Source organism: Gobio gobio (genome assembly GCF_949357685.1).
Source record: "Gobio gobio genome assembly, chromosome: 8".
Taxonomy (NCBI): Eukaryota; Metazoa; Chordata; class Actinopteri; order Cypriniformes; family Gobionidae; genus Gobio; species Gobio gobio.
In genome coordinates this window covers 41,473,984-41,492,968 of record NC_137114.1, presented here as the reverse complement: position 1 = coordinate 41,492,968, position 18,985 = coordinate 41,473,984, and the positions used below count along the sequence as shown (strand labels likewise).

Sequence of the window (18,985 nt, the reverse complement as noted above, 5' to 3'; positions counted from 1 at the left end):
GACATGAAAATGAAAAGTTACGATTTTCTAGGCTAATATGGCTAGGAACTAGTCTCTCATTCCTGCGTAATAATTCATGAATTTTGCTGCCGTACCATGGGTGCAGCGGCACAATGATATTACGCAGCGCCTGAAAATAGGCTAACTTCCGTCAACATAAGCAACGTGACAACCTGCTTGCACAGAGAGCGTGCAGGGGACTATTTTCAGGCGCTGCGTAATATCATTGTGCCACTACACCCATTGTACAGCAAAGTTCCTTGATTATTACGCAGGAATGAGAGTATAGTCCCTAGCCATATCGGTCTAGAAAATCACAACTTTTCATTTTCCGTCGGTCTTAGTACACAATGTAACTATATACATCACAACATGTAAATAGGAAAATGTTGCTGTTATTTTGTCACTTATTGAGCGGTAGGCTAGCTGGAGCCATTTACATCCAGTCTTTGTGCTAAGCTAGGCTAGCGGTGGGTGTGTCAGACACAGTTATGGCACGCACGGAGATGAGAATTGTATGTGTGGACTTATCGAACTCTGGGGGATACGGTGAATAAGCTAAAGTCCCAAAAAGTCTGCATGTTCCTTTAAGGCAGGACATCGTATCAACGGGCAGACTGCAATGATTGGACAAACATTTTCATACACCTTCCACAGACAATACATAAATACATTTAGACCACTTAACTTAGTGATTGCTATAAGGATGTGAGGACCACATGTTTCAACCAGTCCAGCATAACAAAAAATGTTTCTGGAACAAATCACCTACCCTGAAAAAAAAAAAAAAAAAGCATTCACTATCAACACTCTAAAAAATGCTGGGTTGTTTAAACCCATGTTTGGGTCAAATATGGACAAACCCACACGTTGGGTTTAAAAATGTAATTAAAAAATGTAAACCGATGGTTAATTGGGTAACAACCCAGCATTTTTTAGTGTGAATGCTATAGAGTAATCCCAATAAGAACATATAAACAAAAAAAACTTAATATTTCAGTATCATCCTGAATTATCATTAAACACTATGGTTGTGCAAACAAAGAGCAGAGACATTTATTGTAAACATGTTTACGCGTTAAACCTTTTGTCATGGCTTTCCATTTTACGTGTCTATTGTCATATAAATGCAAACTAAGAATCACAAGCCTTTTATGTCACTTTCTGTTGTCAACCAGCCCACACTTCAGACTTTAATTTGCATTATGAGGGGGGGAATCAAGTAACCATAATCAAACTAAAATTGTTTATTCCAATTTGCTTTTTTGAATCAAGGCATTTAAAGGCATGTAATGGATTTTGTTGTGTTGGTTCATTTTTTATTAGACAGTCGTATTGCAGCTACATCCAATGGCAGCAATTCAGCTCTCTCTCATTTGTCACAGTGGGGCGATTCTTCTCCGGAAAACATCATTACATTAGGCGTTTATCTCTACAAACAGGGGAATTTATTAGCTTCAAAATGAAAATGACTGCAAGATATTTGTGCTCAGAACATACAGGAAATCCAAAGAATCAGGAAACTGTTTACAATTAAAAGTAGCTCCAATTATGATTATCATAAATTGCGTACATGTCTGAAATGCTAATGTAGGCCTATGTATGATGCGGGGCGTAAAAAGGGAGTTAAACAAATGGCAAGCAAACAAACAAACAAACAAACAAAATGCGTTATATTAATGGCAAGAGGAGTGAAAATAAAGAAAAGCACTAACATTTGTCATAATAACATTTGTAATTGGACGATTTATTTTATGACAGTAATACACTTAAACTACATTCCCTTAAAAATTAGCGTTAAAAGTTAATTAACGTTTAAATGAATGATTACATCCTGCCAAGCACAACCCAAGAGGAAGTATTTTGTTCACTGTTCATTCAGTAGGCTATACAGATTGTTTATCTGGGAAGTGAGATTTAAATCGATATTGTTGCCCATATCTTTCATATCTTTTTGTTTTTGTAAAGAAGCCAGTCAGATTTTTGGATCACTCGATATCATGCTCTACATGACATGTTATACAGAGCTTTCTATATAAGGGTAATACCTCGGTCTGCATTTTAAATACGTTACAAGCCTGCCCTCTACAGGACCAAATAGCAGGATGGTGTTGCAGTATATGATCCCACCATCAGATGTCAGCAGATACAAACAATTCACCCTTCACCCATTCTCTCCACGCCAATTTCACGATTAAAACTGTCCGAAAATACCTCACAGGAGAAACAATAGACTACTTCTGTTAGAATAGCCTAACTGTCACACACAAAAAGTAAATGATTACTCCAGGAACAGCCATATTAAGCGTGACAGTGATGAATGCTATTGTCAACACTAATTTTGTTGGCCAAGCATAAAATATGAGGTAGCTATTCTCTTACTTGAGGACTCATCAAACAAAACTGAACAGAAACTTGGCAGAAACACGTTTCCTTTTATTTGTTAGTGCCATCTGTACAACTCTTGCCAGCTCCTCTGTGGAAACGCAAATAAGAGAGTTTCCAAACGGATTGTTTTTAAACTACAAGACTATTTACACACAGAACAAACGGTTAAAAAAAATGAAATCTCTCCTGTGCCATCCACTTTATTTATATGGCTTTTGTATTCAATATGGAATATATTTTTTCATTAGGCTATATGTTACCTATAAAAGACATCATGCTAGCAAATCCAATACTGCATATGTGAAAATGTTTTTGGCTAGCAGTAAGTAGGCTACCTGTATATATATATATATATATATATATATATATATATATATATATATATATATATATATATATATATATATATATATATATATATATATATATATATATATATATATATATATATATATATATATATATATATATATATATATATATATATATATATATATATATATATATATATATATATATATATATATATATATATATATATATATATATATATATATATATATATATATATATATATATATATATATATATATATATACACACACACACACACACACACACACTGCTGTTCAAAAGTTTGGGATCTGTAAGTTTTTTAATGTTTTTAAAATAGGTCTCTTATACTTACCAAGGCTGCATTTATTTGATTAAAAATACAGTAAAAACAGTAATATTGTGAAATATTATTACAATTTAAAATGACTGTATTTTATTTGAATATATTTGAAAATGTAATTTATTCCTGATGCAAAGCTGAATTTTTAGAATCATTTCTCCAGTCTTCAGTGTCACATGATCCTTTAGAAATCATTATAATATGATGAGCAATAAATTACATTTTTAAAATATATTATAACAGTTATTTTTAATTGTAATAATACTTCACAATATTACTGTTTTTTTATTGTTTTTAATTAAATAAATTAAGCCTTGGTGACCAGAAGAGAGTTTTAAAAACATAAAAATACTACAAATCCCACACTTTTGAACGGCAGTGTATATGCTTGTTCTGCCATAACTGCAAAATATAATCATATAAGCCAAATATTTGCTGTGCATGGGAACTGCATGTGACAGTTCTGAAGGTTATTACTAGATCTGGATGACAGAAAGAGTATATCAGTTTATTTTCAGGCAGGAGATTTGGTATGCAGAAAAGGCACACCTATTGAATTCTATGGCGTACAAAGAAACAATCACAATCGCACAAAGAAGGTTAGTATACCATGCAAGATGTCTCAAATGACAATGACACCCACTTTTAATGACGTGATTGCTCGTGGTGGTAATCTGATAGCTTCTGAGATCTTTACTAACAAAGTAACATTGTCCAGGAATTGTACTCAAATTATTCTACAGCGATGATAGCCAAAATGAAGAAGATTAAGATAATGAGGATGAACTAGGCTATTTTGTTTCACCTCGTCCCTTTCAGGTTGTTTTTTCCCATACATTAACTTTCTGTTGGTGTCTTTACACCACAAAAAGGCAGTATACATTCAGATTATTGGAAAAAAACATGTTTGTTATAATATTATAACATTAAATATGCAATTTTTATTAAATAAACAATTTATAGATATTAAATAAATTGCAAATAAAACTAAATGAGGACAATAACAAGTGCCAGTTCTCACTTGGCCAGCCAGCCCCTAAGCAAGGCTTTAGATTGGCTGCATTTCTACTTTTAGATGATCATTGTTCTCTAAAAGTTCACCATGGATTCATTTTCTAAAGTCACAGTGAAAAGCAGTTCCTCTTTAGCCCTGCATGGGATGAGCTAGATAAAGGAAACATCAGTGAACTGATGCATGATGAGGGAGATCATTATTTCCAGAATGACAAAATGGGGCGCCGCCTGCACATTATCTATATATCGAGAAAAGATGACTGCCAAATTTGATTTTTCCTTACCAACGGGTGTCTTAAAAGAACAGGTATCCCAATAATAAACTGTCGTAATTTCCTCCCTCGTGTTTACAGAGAATATTAAGTAGGCTATTAATATTAAGCCGTATATTTCTCCTAATAATATTACACAGGGGCGATTTGCGCGTGAACTATCCCTTTTAATATTCGAGTCTATCCACTGTATGTGGCAAATATGTGTTTATATATCGATTTCCCCTCCCATTCATTTCTCTAGGCGGTCCAGGTGTATGTGGTAGCCTTATTTCGTTTCAAGGCTGGGTTCAGTGCATTATTTGATGATATCGTTGTCTTTCCTCAGAGGCGCCGCTGATTGGCCGGATTAATTCGCGTGCATCTTGAAGCGGCGTGTGCACGCGCTCTTGTCTCTCTCATTCTCAGCGCGCGACATATGGGCACGCGAATTTAAACCGCAACAATATCAATACTGGCCAACGGTCAGAATAATCCTCGACATATTCGCGTCCCGTCCAGAAAAACTTCGTGGAAACTTGGCAGGCATCATTTGACGGATTACGAATTCTTCATTTCAAGCACGGGAGACAAAAAAAATAAAATAAACAGTAAACACACTGTGTTTCTTAAAGGGATTGCAATGTTTCCGACCAAGGCGATAATCTTGGTGCTTCTTTTCTTTGGCAGCGCAGGTAAGACGCGTTCAAGTGTTATGTAATAACCGTCCACGAAATACAAACTGTTTTATGATAAATAGCTTGGGTTTTGTGCGTTTTCCCGATTTGCATTCTACTTTTATGGGCAGTGATGTAGTGGCAGGTGCATATGTGGACCTGTTTGAATTCTGCTGTGCCCATCGATCAGCACTGTTGCGTATGTCTCTGTAACAGTTTGTGCGAGGAAATGTGTTGTTTACTTTATTGAAAACGCAGGTATCCTTATAATACAGCTTATAGGGACTGTTTGTTATGGGCTAATTCGCTAGGCTATACCCGTCCAGTGGGCTTTGACAATGGAACCTGTCCTTTAACAAGACAGGATTATCTGAGCTAATATTATAAGCAGTCCTGTACCCTGTGCTCCGTGTTAAAGCGTCTATAGGACAGCAGAAGGATAAGAGAGAATCGCATTGATTTGAATTGATCCCTTCTAAATCCTTGTGGGACAGTGGTGGGATGAATTTCTTGGCAATCCACCTGCTGCACGAGTCGGGAAAGATCCAATCAGCGAGTTTGGGCGGGAACTGTAAATGATGTAATTAACCTGTTTTTGTGTATTACATCATATGCGACCAGGAATCCTAAATAAATGTACAGTTCTGTTCTTCAGAAGTCGTTTTATATAAATGTATGGCTAATTTACTTTGCTTTTGTCTATACTTTAATTCGTTTTACTTCTACATCTTATGTTCATAAATGTATAGGTTAATTATGCTAAATTTTGCATTATTTTAATACCTTAGTATCTATGCATGCAAGGTTTTGTTCTTTATTTTATTTATGAGCGACACTTTATGTATTACTGTCAAATTATATGAAATGTATAATTGATTTAACTCCCACTGGTCCACATGAGTTCCTGAATATGGTGAATGATGGGATATGCAGAGCCTCAAATACCAGGTTTTTGTGGAATGGATTTAGTGTGCGTTAAGGCCACCGAGCCGAGGCATTTTTCAGACCTGGGACAGTCTTGCGCACTTTCTTCCTGTGGTTCACGTGCTTTCAAGTGGCCAAGACCACAAGTGCGGGTATTGGGATGGGCCCTAATTCACGATAGAGAACGTCCTGTGGGCTTTTGGTGTTTTATATTTATGAGCCAAATGAAATCAGTGGTTAACATTACTTAGAGTGACGTCCTCATTTTGTTCTACAACATGAAATACGTTTCTACGGAGCCCCTAAAGGGACATATATGTATATATAAAAAAAATGCTTTTGTGTTCACTTGGTTTGTGCTCCCCTGAGAAACTTTATGTTCGCTTACAAAACCTTTGCATTCCCTCGCAAAACTGTTGTGTCCCCCAAGTAACTTTGCGTGAATTCACTTTGAAAGAAGTTTCTCAGGGGAACATTTGCGAGAGAACCCAAAGCGTTCAAGTCATTTTTTTTATTTACAATGTAATTCCCTTTAGGGGCTCTGTACATTTCATACCCAAGCGGGAACCTCCCGCAGTTTCTCTTGAAGCCAATACGGAAGTGACTTAAACTGCTATTCATCGACTGGTCTCCAGAAGGGAGCAGAATCTCATTGAGCCCCATGTTAAAATGCCCAACTTTACAGCAGAAAAAAACATGTTTACAGCCTGGTACAAATTGTGGTTTTGGTCTATACGGCTAATTTTGCCCTTCATGACGACTGTGAGTGGGGTGAATTTTTTCATAACTCATTTGTTTACATTATATAAAGCCTTAAAGGTCCCGTTCTTCGTGTTTTTTTGAAGCTTTGATTGTGTTTACAGTGTGCAATATAACATGTGTTCATGTTTCGCGTGTAAAAAAACACAGTATTTTTCACACTATTTACTTATCTGTATACCGCTGTTTCCACTGTCCTAAAAACGGCTGGTGATTTCCTTGTTCTATAAAGTCCCTCCTTCAGAAACACGTAACGAGTTCTGATTGTGCAAGGGGTTCCTGTGCTGTGATTCGACCACAGTTTAGCGCACGTGAAAGCGGTTCCTGTGTTGTAATTTGACAGCAGCTTAGCGCACGTTGGAAAGGTCACGCCTCTTAACGGAGAGATGTATGCGTTCAATAATCTCTACAGCGTCCCTGGGAAAGCCAAACAAAGGTGATTTGACTCCTGGATGAAAATAACAGCGTCTCGATGACATGGCGATAAACACACTCAACGCAACAGTTCCTTTTCTCCACGCGACCGTCCGCTTCTCCACGTGGGACAGCAACAAGACCGCGCCCCCTTTTTCGCGTTTCTTGGTGGGCGGAGGTTAGTCTGTTCTACTGCTCTACTGACGTAATTAAAGAAGGAAGTACCAGGATGTAGTCCAAGCCAGCCGTTCGCTGTAGGCTTTGAAAGGGAACTTCTGTTAAATAAAATATCTCGCTTGGCATTGAACTTTGAGCTTTATAATTTTACAGGTATTATTTATGCTCTAACAGCAACATTACACACTAACTAAAGTTTGAACAATGGAATCGCGAAGAAGGGGACCTTTAAAGTTCTGCATAATTAAGGGCGTGGCCACATTGAGTGACAGGTGGATAGCCATTTATCTGCTGTCTGTTAGTCATCACCTCAGCTCCGCCCACATCCCGCCTCTTTGCCCATTTTCTGTTAAAGGGTTAGTTCACCCAAAAATGAAAATTCTGTCATTAATTACTTACCCTCATGTCGTTCGACACCCGTAAGACCTGTAAGGCTCTGAAAGGCCTCCATTGGCACAATGCACGTTACACTCTCAAGACCCTTAAAAGGTACTAAAGACGTCGTTACAAAGTCCATCTCATTACAGTGGTTCTACAATAACTTTATAAAGTGACGAGAATAGTTTTTGTGCGCAAAAAAACCCTAAATAACGACTTATATCATGATGACCGATTTCAAAACAAGGCATCATGAAGCTTCAAAGCGTTATGAATCAGCGAGTCGAATCATGATTCGGATCGTGTGTCAAACCGTCAAACTGCTGAAATTACGTGACTTTGGCGATTCAAACCGCTGAACCTTTAACCGGGAGTGACGCACGATGACGGGCTGCCAATATGGCAACGGCTAGCTCGTCCCTACTTTACGCTTCAAAACTGCTCTTCAGAAGAATCCTATGGGTGAAGTCACGGACACTACGTCCATATATTTTTTTACAGTCTATGTTCATACCTCATATGTGAATTTTGAAGCAATTGTGTTTCTACGAAATGTATGTCAGTACTAACTAGGGATGAAACGGTATGGAAATTTAACATCACGATTATAGTGACCCAAATTATCACGGTTATCAATATTATCACGGTTTTGTTCAAACGAGATGAAAGTATTCAAAAAGAACAGATGCACACACTTAAAAACATTTCAACAAGTTTTATATTTGAAATTCAATAAACAACAAATAACTAAAGCAGCTCTATGCACTTTTTTTAAGCTTGATTCTGTGGGATTTCCTTCCTTAATGGCTGACGTCAATAGCAACGCATAATGCATAAATAATAATAATTTATCGTAAATATAATCTCTAATATTATCTCTGTAAATATATTCTCAAGCAGTATTCTCATCAGTGTTCAGCAATGATGCATTTAAATCTAGCATGTTTTGTGTTAGAGCCCAAACAGTATCCTAGAGAAATAATGCATATCCATATTTCCATATGGTTTGACAGTTTATTTTATTAAATATCAAAATGTGTGCATCATACCTGACACCTAAATGATCACTTTACAGTCAGTTTTATGACTGTCATTCTCTTCAAATGCTATTGAAGTTTGAAACGTGTATAACGTTACCAATGTTGTGTTGAACTTTAGAGACGCTCCCTAAATTCGCCAGCGTTATGCCAGTCATATCAGATGCGCTGTGGTTCTGCTGTGTGTTTTAAAACAATGTTCGCTGCTGAAATAGAACAAAAACAGTCAACCTCTGTATGATGAGTGAATCTCTTGCGTACATCACACACACATCTGCTTTTAGTGTAGATTTCAGCGTGTGAGCGGCGCGCGCTCCGAACAAAATTCCGGATAATCTGAACGCCTCTGATTATGAGACATTGCATTCATAAACTCAATATAAACACGTGTGAGTGGTTATAATGCGCAACGCGATTATAACAGACGGCTTTTGAGAAGACTATAATAAATTCAACAGCCAGAGTGACTAGTGTGCAGCCGAAATAACGTTAACTTATACCCGCAAATGGCGGTTGTTAATGTCAAGCCCTGATTATTATCCCTTAAAATGTCACCCTAGTCTTGTCTGAATTTGTTTGTTCGCTTCACGTTATTTCACAGACGTAGTTTTGGTATTGAGGTCAAAGTCCACTTGCCTTGCGTTCGTAGTTTTGAAGTGTTCCCCCTATTACAGCGACTTTCTTCTGGCATGTTTGCAGACAGGGTGACCATCTTAGATTAAGTTTCCCTCAGGACTTTTGTAAAAGGCAAAATATGACCACACCTCAGATTTGGTCCTTTTAGAAGTCTGAAAAATCTCCAGGCGCTGTCACTGCTTTCTGCCATTTCTTCTCATTCAAAAACAGCGGTGCGCTGCACCAGACTGAGGCTGACTGGACAAGATTTACCGCGAGTTTTCACAATCGTGATAATCACACGCGGTTTTAATGATAATACAATTTTCTATGATATTACTAACCGTCACTAAATTTGATCATGGTTTATCGTGAAACCGGTAATCGTTTCATCCCTAGTACTAACAGTTGTCTGATTTGTCAAGCACGTAAACTCGCATCTTTTTGGTAGTTGTAGTCCTTGTGTACTGGTTTGAAAGTCTATGTTTGATGTATAACTAATTTATGGTGTGGAAGAAAACAGGAAAATCTCTTAAAGTAATGTGAACCTTTTATATTTCTAAAAAAACCCTTGGCTTTTAACATTACAGACTACATACATAGTGCAACAGTCGGGTTCTGAAAGTAAAAACTCCATACATTTTCTCCATAAGGAAATTTGAACGATAACTTATAAACCTGTTAAAGAAAGACTTGCTGTGAGCTACCTGTTGTTAATCCATGGTATTTGCTTCTGCCAAAGCCACCAGCCTACATTATTTCAACTTATTTTTTAAAGTACCGGTAATCATGTTTAACGGTGGAATTCCTGGTGGAAATCTACATGAATTTACATGTGATGCTGTAGAGAAAATTCCACCAATCGGAGAGTAGAGAAAAAAGCAACATGTGCCAACGTAGCTCTTTAGCTCCGCCCACTCCCATGAAGCACTGCGAATGATACAATCGAGTCGATCTCTTTACACTCTCAGAAAACGTAAAGTCTGTGAACCGGAAGTTGCAACTGCCTTTACGTCAGTGTTTCCAAGTGAAACGGAATATAGAATAGAGAGCGATGTTTTATTTTAGTGCACCTCCTCTCCATCTCTTGCACATCGCAGACTGACAGACGACTGGAGGGGAGTGGTTATGGATATTCCACCCAAGCTGTCAAACCGGCGTCATGTGCACTAACAAAGTAAATATGGATATTAGGGATGCACCGAAATGAAAAGTCTGGGCTAAAACGGAAAATGACTTTAAAAAAAAGGGGGGGGGAAGAATTATAAATAATTATATACACGCACTGATGTGAGCTCCAAAGCAGGGTTCTTCCTGACAGTCAAAGCGGCGTTATGTCACGAAAGTGCGGACTCGGAGGAAGACCGTGAGTGTTTGGGGTGCCTTTTGGCATGGGGCCTGAGCAGAGAGCGCACACACAGAGCAAAGCAAACTGGGTGGCGGTACAGACTTACCTGCTCGGTAAGAGTCGCATCAAAGTTGTGAACCTTCAGAAGCGGAGCCACTCGTAAAGTTACAAAAAAAATAAATAAATGCTGCACGAGAGTGAAACCTGAACATTGAGGGGTGGGGTGGTGTTGGGGATCATTTCTTTTTCGGCTCATATTTTAAGGCTTTTTTCTCTTTTGGCCAAAAACCGAAAATGTGACACTTTCCGAAAATGTTACATACTGTACATGCACATACATACACACACATACTGTACATACACATACATACACGCACACGCACACACATTTCATTCTGAGTTAGGAAATTTGATAAAGCAAAATGAGCAAAAGAAATGGTGATGCCTATCATGCGTCCTCTCCGCTTATGTCATTGTTGTGATTATAAGAGGAAAACACAAGGCTGTTCTGCTGGAGATGCTCTGGGACCTCATCACTGTCATCTGAGAGAGACAAGATGGGCGGAGCCCTGCGGTCACATGGTGCACTTCCCCAGGCTGTGGGCATGAGTCATCTTTGTGATGTAATCTCCTGATATGCCGTTAAGCTCTTATTGGGCTTTTAATTAGCTGTGCTGGACTCTGAGGGCCTGAGCAAGACAAAAACAATAAATATGATGTAACCCACATCACCGCCACTGATTCGGAAACACGACAGGCTGATCTCTCACATCCTCAATTCTGAATTTGAGGAGATGTGGCCTAAAGAAAATGGGATTTAACAGGACAGATGTTGTGCTGACAGATCCATTTCCCTTGATCATTGCCGCCGCACACCCACACAAATGCGCACCGAGTGGTTGGCATGCACAAAGTGTGACTCTGCTTCCTCATCGCTGATAAGATTTGTGCATCTGTATTTGATGTTTCGTAGGAACACCTTATTTTGTGTCTGAATTTGCAGTACGTCCAAAAAAGTTCATTAACCATTGGCACTTAGCCTTAACCTTAACCCATGATCCAGTGATGGGTCAATGGCATATGAGCGTCACAAATCTAGTTTAAAACACATTTTGTATTCATGTTGGTTTTCTGTGGCTTTGGAAATATTTTACACTATTTTCAGGAAATGTTTCAATTGAATGCTTTTAAAAATGTTATGTGGCGTAACCATAAACTAAAAGTAATAACATATTTTCCTTACACATAGAATGCATGTGACTGTGTGTACACATCTTAATCAAGTTCTAATTTAGATTTTTCAATGCAAGTTATTAATTCACAAATGTTATTAATTCACAAATATAATTAATTATCAGGGAGTCCCACCACATGACACTTTACAGTCTGAACTAACCCTCCCTTGTTTTATAGGTCAAATTATGTGATATTTTAAGATGCTTATTGATCTTGACACAGAGTCATGAGGGTCTTCAGGAGTCCTTTTTTTTTTTGTATGTAGTTGGACCATTTGAGTTTGTAAAAAAAAATAAAGGTAAAAGATAATTAAAATGAATTTTAATTCAGAACATGCTCAGATAAGCCATTGACTAAAGTATAAATTGCATTTTATTTGTAATTTCTAATACTTTTAAATAGATTAATACACAATCCTGCACATTGATCCTGTTGTATTTTACTATGATTCATACCACCCCCCTCCTCCCCTGCATTTTTCTGTATATTGTTGGACAACATGTTTTAGTTAAACCAAACCACATGGCTTTGACTTGACATAAAAGTTGTAAAAAATATTAGGGCTGTCAATCGATTAAAATATTTAATCGCATGATTGTCACGAGTTAACTCGCGATTAATCGCAACTTAATCGCACATTTTTATCAGTTCTAAATGCACCATAAATGAATATTTTTCAAGTTTTTAATACTCTAACCAACATGGGTATGGACACATGCATGCTTTATGCAAATGTATGTTTATTATTAGTGAAACCATACTCAACAGAGCATGAAGACTAGACATGTATCAAAGGTCATGGATGTTTTTCAAAGAACTTGTTCATGTCTCTTAAGCCTAAGCTTAAAAATTCAGAATAAGCAGTGATTTCTCTCGTTTTAAAAATAGAAATAAAGGGCGTTTTTACACTGGCAGTTTAGTTCAGAACGGGGCACGGTTCGCATGAAAAATGGTAATGTGAAAGCTGTCATGCGGACCTGGGAGTGCACCAGGGTACCAACCCAAGACTACCTGGGCTGGAGGAGGTGCTCTGAGTTCGGTTGCACTCGAACTGTGCTGTGATTCACGTGAGCAGTGTGAGAAACACGGACTCTGGAGCGCTCTTGTTCAGAAAAGGAACCTGCGCATTAGTTTTAGCCGATTGTACTATATGGTTCATATATAAAACACATAAGTGGTGATGGGGTTATTGATTTACCTCGGATATGAGTGAGAGCGAGCTTGCAGTGTATTCGCGCATCGCGCATGCAATCTCCTCAGAATCCCTTTGCAAGCATGCAACAGAAAGCCCCCTTCATCCAATATATTGACCCGCATTATGTTTTCTATCATGCCCTGTGGATGTTTGTGATTATGTAAGACGCACACAAATGCACCAGGGTTCAACAGAATAAAGTTGACCAACACTACGGGGGAAACCGGGAACTATCGTGCTCGGACTTGGACTGCAACAAACGTGCTCCGTGTAAAAACGCCCTTTTCTTTTATTTCGACCTGGAGAAAAGTTCAACAGAATAAATGGTAGCTTATGTAGGCTATATAACGTCACTTTCAGAATGGTAATGTTAATGTTAGCCCTTTTCTTTCCATATTTCTGTTTGCGGCTGCATCCTTTACGTCTATGGCTGATCTCAATTTCTCCAACTACGGGCTAGGCCACGGATCAAACAGAAAGTGTGCGCTGCGTTAATGCGTTATTAACGCGCTCATTTTGACAGCCCTAAAAAATATTAATAAGCAGTGAAGCCATTTAGTTCAAGTGTTTTCCTTCTAAGAAATAATGAAACTCTCAAAATGAATTTTAATTTATCAGGTCATGAATTAAATTTAAGTGATTTTGAATACTTAAAAAAAAATGAATAGATCTTGACAATCAAGGTTCATTGATCTTGTTGTATCATATTATAATACGTGGCATTATCCTGGCATGTTGTGTCTCATGATTCCGTAAAACTGCCGAACCATTTTTCCCCCCAAGAGGTCATTCTTGGTGGCCTGGTTTCTATTTCAAGGTTCAACTAGTGTAGCGATAGCATATGTCATAAGCTGGATAATCTGGGAAGGCCTTCAGGGGCGAAAGCGTGTTATATTCAGCGTTTCTACACGATTTGGTGGTGAATTGCTGTATAAGGCTTCCCCATATGTGCAGCTGAATCATTGAAACCGTAAAGCCTTCAGCTGTGATTGTTTGGTACAGCAGAGGTCACATGCTTACCCTGTTGTCTGACATGCTGTGTCCCATAGGTGGTTTTAAACTTCCATGATTATTTCCCAGAGAGCTGCAGCGTATGATATATCACTGATGCCTAGGCTATACAGTATTATGTCTTTATTAAATGAGCTATAGTGTCTGTGATGGAATATGGATGGAAGTGCCTCACACTGATGTTGGATGGGAGTTGCATGGCCTGTAGTGAATGGCAATGTCTGGGAATGAGCCCTGAGTTTTGCGGGACATCCTGTTTGACTAAATGGCTCCCTGGGATGTTGCTCTTCTGCTTGGCCTCACCTTTGATTATGAGTATAGCTGGCAGATTTAGGCCTGCAGAATGCTGGAGGAACAGCAGCATATTCTTGCTTAATGAGGCCAGCCCTTTACGTTAACACATCACCTGTAATGAATATTATTTATGACTTCTGTTTTTCGATGTGCTGTCATTACACTATAGGTTTCCAAACAAATGGGTGGCTTAAGTGATGCGGCTGTTGTTTTTATTCAGTAAGAGATTGTTGAAATGTAGTCTCTGTCAAGGATGGTCTAACAGTGTTGGCCTGAACTCTGGCAAATAATTACTGTCAAACTCTCAGGTTTAGTGGTCTACGATATCCTTCAACTCGGAGGTGTTTCAGAGTGTTATGGATTAACCCTCTGGGGCTCTCCGGATTTTTTTAAATAAATTATTTTACAAATTGTAGCTTCATCGGAATGGTCCGAAACTTGGTGACTTTATTGGTACTTGATATACGAACACCCAAAAAAATTGGGGACAGGATTTGAAAAGTCTAAGTGGTTATAAAAAAAATCACACTCAGGACCTTCGGGTCAAAAATGACCCCCATAGGAAATGAATGGGAAATTGGCAAAAAAAATTAAAATACAGAGTTTTTTTGTGCATACAATCTACAAATCAGCCAGGATGCAGAAAAAAAGGACTCAACAGTGAAGGGGTGAATCTCTAAAACATCAAGAGTGCAAAACGGACAACAACTCTCACACACACACACACAAAAACACAATTAGCTTTTGGAATGGCACGCGTTAATTTGTGTGTGCGTGTGTTTTTGTTTTTTGAGCCTTTTTGGTCAACCAGAGCGAGAGCAAGAGCGCGCCCATCAACGAGCTTCGTTCAGGTTACAGAAGCCGTCGGCAGCGCTGCTGTCATTCTGTTTTTAGACCACGAAATCAACAATGTCACTAAAGAAGTGTGTTTTTGGTTGTGAGGGAAAGATAACCTTGTTCAGCGTTCCCAAATAACCCAGCATTAAGGAAACAGTGGATGCAGTTTGTTTTCCCGGAGCAGCAATGGAGCTGTGCAAGTGTGTTTGGTCATGAGTCGAAACCGCAGGCGGGGAGTGAAACTACATCAAATGTCTGTGTTTTGTTGGCAAGTGCATATGATGTAGACAACACGAACATATTAGTGAATCGAAAGTTATCCAGGGATAATGCCATGATGTATTGTGTGTGTGTGTGTGTGTGTGTGTTCTTGTGAATCTTTAGCTCCGCCCACTTCACACCTCCACAAGTTCGGCTGTTTTCGGAAAGAATCTGTACAGCGTATCTGTCGTTTATAAAAATATCAGAAAACTCTTCGGAGATATGAAGGATGCAATACTAGTAGTTTGACATGACATGCTCAAGATTGACATGAGATTGGCAGAAACTCTGTGTGATATGTACCCTTTTTTAAGATCAAGTTAAATGAATCGTTATACATGATGATCCAGATTTATTGGCACTAATGTATTGCACACATTGCAGTCAAAAACATCAGTTCTGTGTCAGTATTCTTTTCTTCATTAGTAGTTCTGATTTATTCACTAGCTTCTTCTTTCCCGAGGGCATGTTCTCTCTTTGCAGGGTTGGTGTTAATTCTTCCACAGTGCTTGATGTCTTCATAGCATCTGTCTACTGCTGAAAAATATTGAGAAACTGAATTAAGAAACGCAATTAGAGCTCATTCTGAGCTTGTATTTTCTAAATGGAATATGGCTAACTATTCTCACGTGGAATGAGCAACATTGCTAATTTTGTTCTCTATGTCAAAGTAATACAAATTTACTGCATATTCAGTTCACTTTATTAGGATCTGTTTAACTGATGATTTTAATTTTCAGAAAATGTAGCCATAAATATAATTTGTGCCCCAAACTTCAGTCCTGCTACCATATTTATTGTGAAATTATCAATTTTTTTTCTGATAAATATGGGCCTTTTACACCTGGTCAAAAGGAGAAAAAGGAAAAAATATTATGGCGGAGGAAATGATTGGGGAGACACAGGGAGCAAGGAAAGTGTTCTGCAAAGAGAGTTTGAGGTAAATAAATAATTTTGCTGCAGTTGCGGCTAGTCAAGCAAAGGTTTGTGCTTTGTTTCTGTTTGATATAATTGTAAATATATCTATTAAAATACTGATTTTATTATATACCCCCCCACCCTGTATCTCGCTCTCTCATTGGCTGTCGGTGATCGCTGATGTATTTTTCACTCATCTGCGATTCTCTCTGATAGCGTCTTTGATAATTCACACTGCGTGAATGTCACGTGCATGAGCACCGATTTGCCTATAATTTCGGGGATTTGTCAGCGATTTCGCAAAACCTGTCAGCGAGTCAAAATTGGGGCTAAAATCGGGCAGTGTGAACTCTGCATTACTCCACTCTCTTCTCTGACCGACAGCGAGTTGACACGTACCTGCCTCCTCTCATTCACTCCAGTTGAATAGTGTTGGTGTGACGGGTCTGAATTTCACGTGCGATTGCACATAATTCTAATCATTTCCCGCACACACATACAGTAATACAACCGTCTCTAACAACAGAGATAATTTGCCCATTAATAAGCTGGGAAAAGGAGCTCATTTTTGCACTTGTATGTCAATGTTATTCAAACCATAAAAAGACAAACAATCACTTACTGATCTTGACTGATTAGCTTGTGTAACTTTAATGAATTAATCTGTATTTAATTTTTTACAAAGAAGATTATCCAATGTTATTTTAAATTAATGATTTCTTTGTTTTTTGTTTTTAAATCAGTTTCTTACCTGAATACTATAGACCTACCTGGAAAAATAAAGCAGTCTATTTCATTTGTATCTTTAATCTATTGTATTTATTTGTGCTATTGTTAGTAATTTGTTTCTCTGTTCTTATTTTATTACTGTTTACTTGTCTTTTTAAATGTAACTTACCATTTGAAATCAAGCTTCCATGTGCTGTTTGTAAGCTATTGCAACAAAATTACCCCATTGTAGAAAATACACTGAGCAAATATTTGTGAGATGATTGTAATGGTAAAAAAAAAGCTTAAGCTTTATCATATAAAGTGATCTCTTCAGAAGAAAACTTTGATTGCCTAGACTTTCAATAGATGGACAAAAAAAAAAATAATATACAAAATATTTATTTGACAGTAGTGTTTTTCCCTCATGTGGTATCGAAAATGGTATCGCATATCGATACTTTTCCAGGTATCGTATCGAAGTTAGAAATTTCATGACAACACTAGTGACTTCCTGATGTGGACAATCCCCAAAAAATTATTACCATTTGTTCGAAAAAAAAAACTGAATTTCAAGTCCCATTTTGCACACTCTTTGTGGAAAGCCGCACTTTTCATGTAAAGCTGAAAGATGAGTGTCTACCCATGTGTCTTACAGTTCTTTCTACTGTGCCTCATCTCTTTTTCTCGCTCATTCTTTCTTTCTCTGACACACACGCCCACACACACACACACACACACACACACACACACACACACACACACACACTCCTCTCTGCCTCTTTTTCTTGCTGTCTCCCCTTCTGTCTGTTTTCCTCTCTCTCTCTCTCACACACTCGCACACAGACACACAGATGGAGAGTCCAGTGTGACTGGGTGACCTCCCCTGCCTGAAATGCCTCACACTTACTCGGCCAACAGAAGCAGGATGTGTCATGACCCCTGCCGTGTTGTCTTTTTTTTCCTACTGGATGTTCCATGTGGAGTTTGATAAAAATGTCCACAGGCGTTCAGACCATCCCGCGACAACAGAAACGCAAATGAATGAGGCAAACAATCTCACTTTTTGGGGCAAGAAGCTCCCTAGTATTTCTAGTGCTGTAGTGCTAATGCAGATAACAGTAATTACTAACCAAGCAGCTTTTTTGGGGCTTCCTTCACACTCATGTTGCATCTCAAAGTGTACTTACAAATCGAGAGTGGTTTATTTTGGGGATAGTTGTAGTTTTTTTTTAATGGGCAGCTCTGTGGACCAGCAGGCAGCATTACGAGGCACTCAATCAGGAATGTCCCTTCTGGTCTGATGGCATAAAATTTGCTACGTCAGGCTGCAGCGAGTGCGTCATCCAAGACCCACAGCTTGACGAGAACATGCATTAGTCTTTCTGCTTCACTGCTTCTGTCCACCGCTCTGTAAATACATGATGACGGAACAGGGTCACTACCTCCTTTTTCATTCTGAGCTCCATCATCAAATATAGTTGCACAGAACAGCCATGAAGCCTCAGTCAAGAGTGATGCTTTTAGGTTCGAAATGTGTATTCAATCTTGCATATATTTAATAGTGTTTATAGTGGCGCTTTTTTTAAGCATCACTATTTCTATTGCTCATACTCGAAATGTGTAACACTCATCTTATGAACAACATGAGCAATAGAATAGTTGACCCATATATCGCCAATGTGTGGCTTTTTAAATTTTTTAGTGTCAGCAAGTTTTTCTGTTTGGCTCATTAAAGGGTTACTTCAGCGATTTAGCTTTAAGCTTTGTATCAGTAGAAACCTGGTAGTACAGTATATTCGAATGATTGTGCCCCCCCCCACCCATATATCCCTGAGACGAGAGATTTATGTATTTTATGTCTGGG

The 18,985-nt window shown here is 38.3% G+C and overlaps 1 protein-coding gene across 10 annotated transcripts in view; it reads left to right on the top strand.

Moving 5' to 3' along the window:
• Window positions 1-4,741: 4,741 nt before the first annotated feature.
• Window positions 4,742-18,985, top strand: part of ncam1b (neural cell adhesion molecule 1b) — a 159,028-nt gene continuing 144,784 nt past the window's right edge. For 8 of the 10 annotated variants that reach the window (XM_079822619.1, XM_079822627.1, XM_079822626.1 and 5 more), the window contains exon 1: window positions 4,742-5,024. In XM_079822619.1, coding sequence (XP_079678745.1) covers window positions 4,973-5,024 — 52 coding nt within the window. In that variant the 5' untranslated portion in view covers window positions 4,742-4,972. The remainder of the gene's footprint in view (window positions 5,025-18,985) is intronic. The other 2 variants (XM_079822622.1, XM_079822625.1) reach the window with 1 other exon arrangement.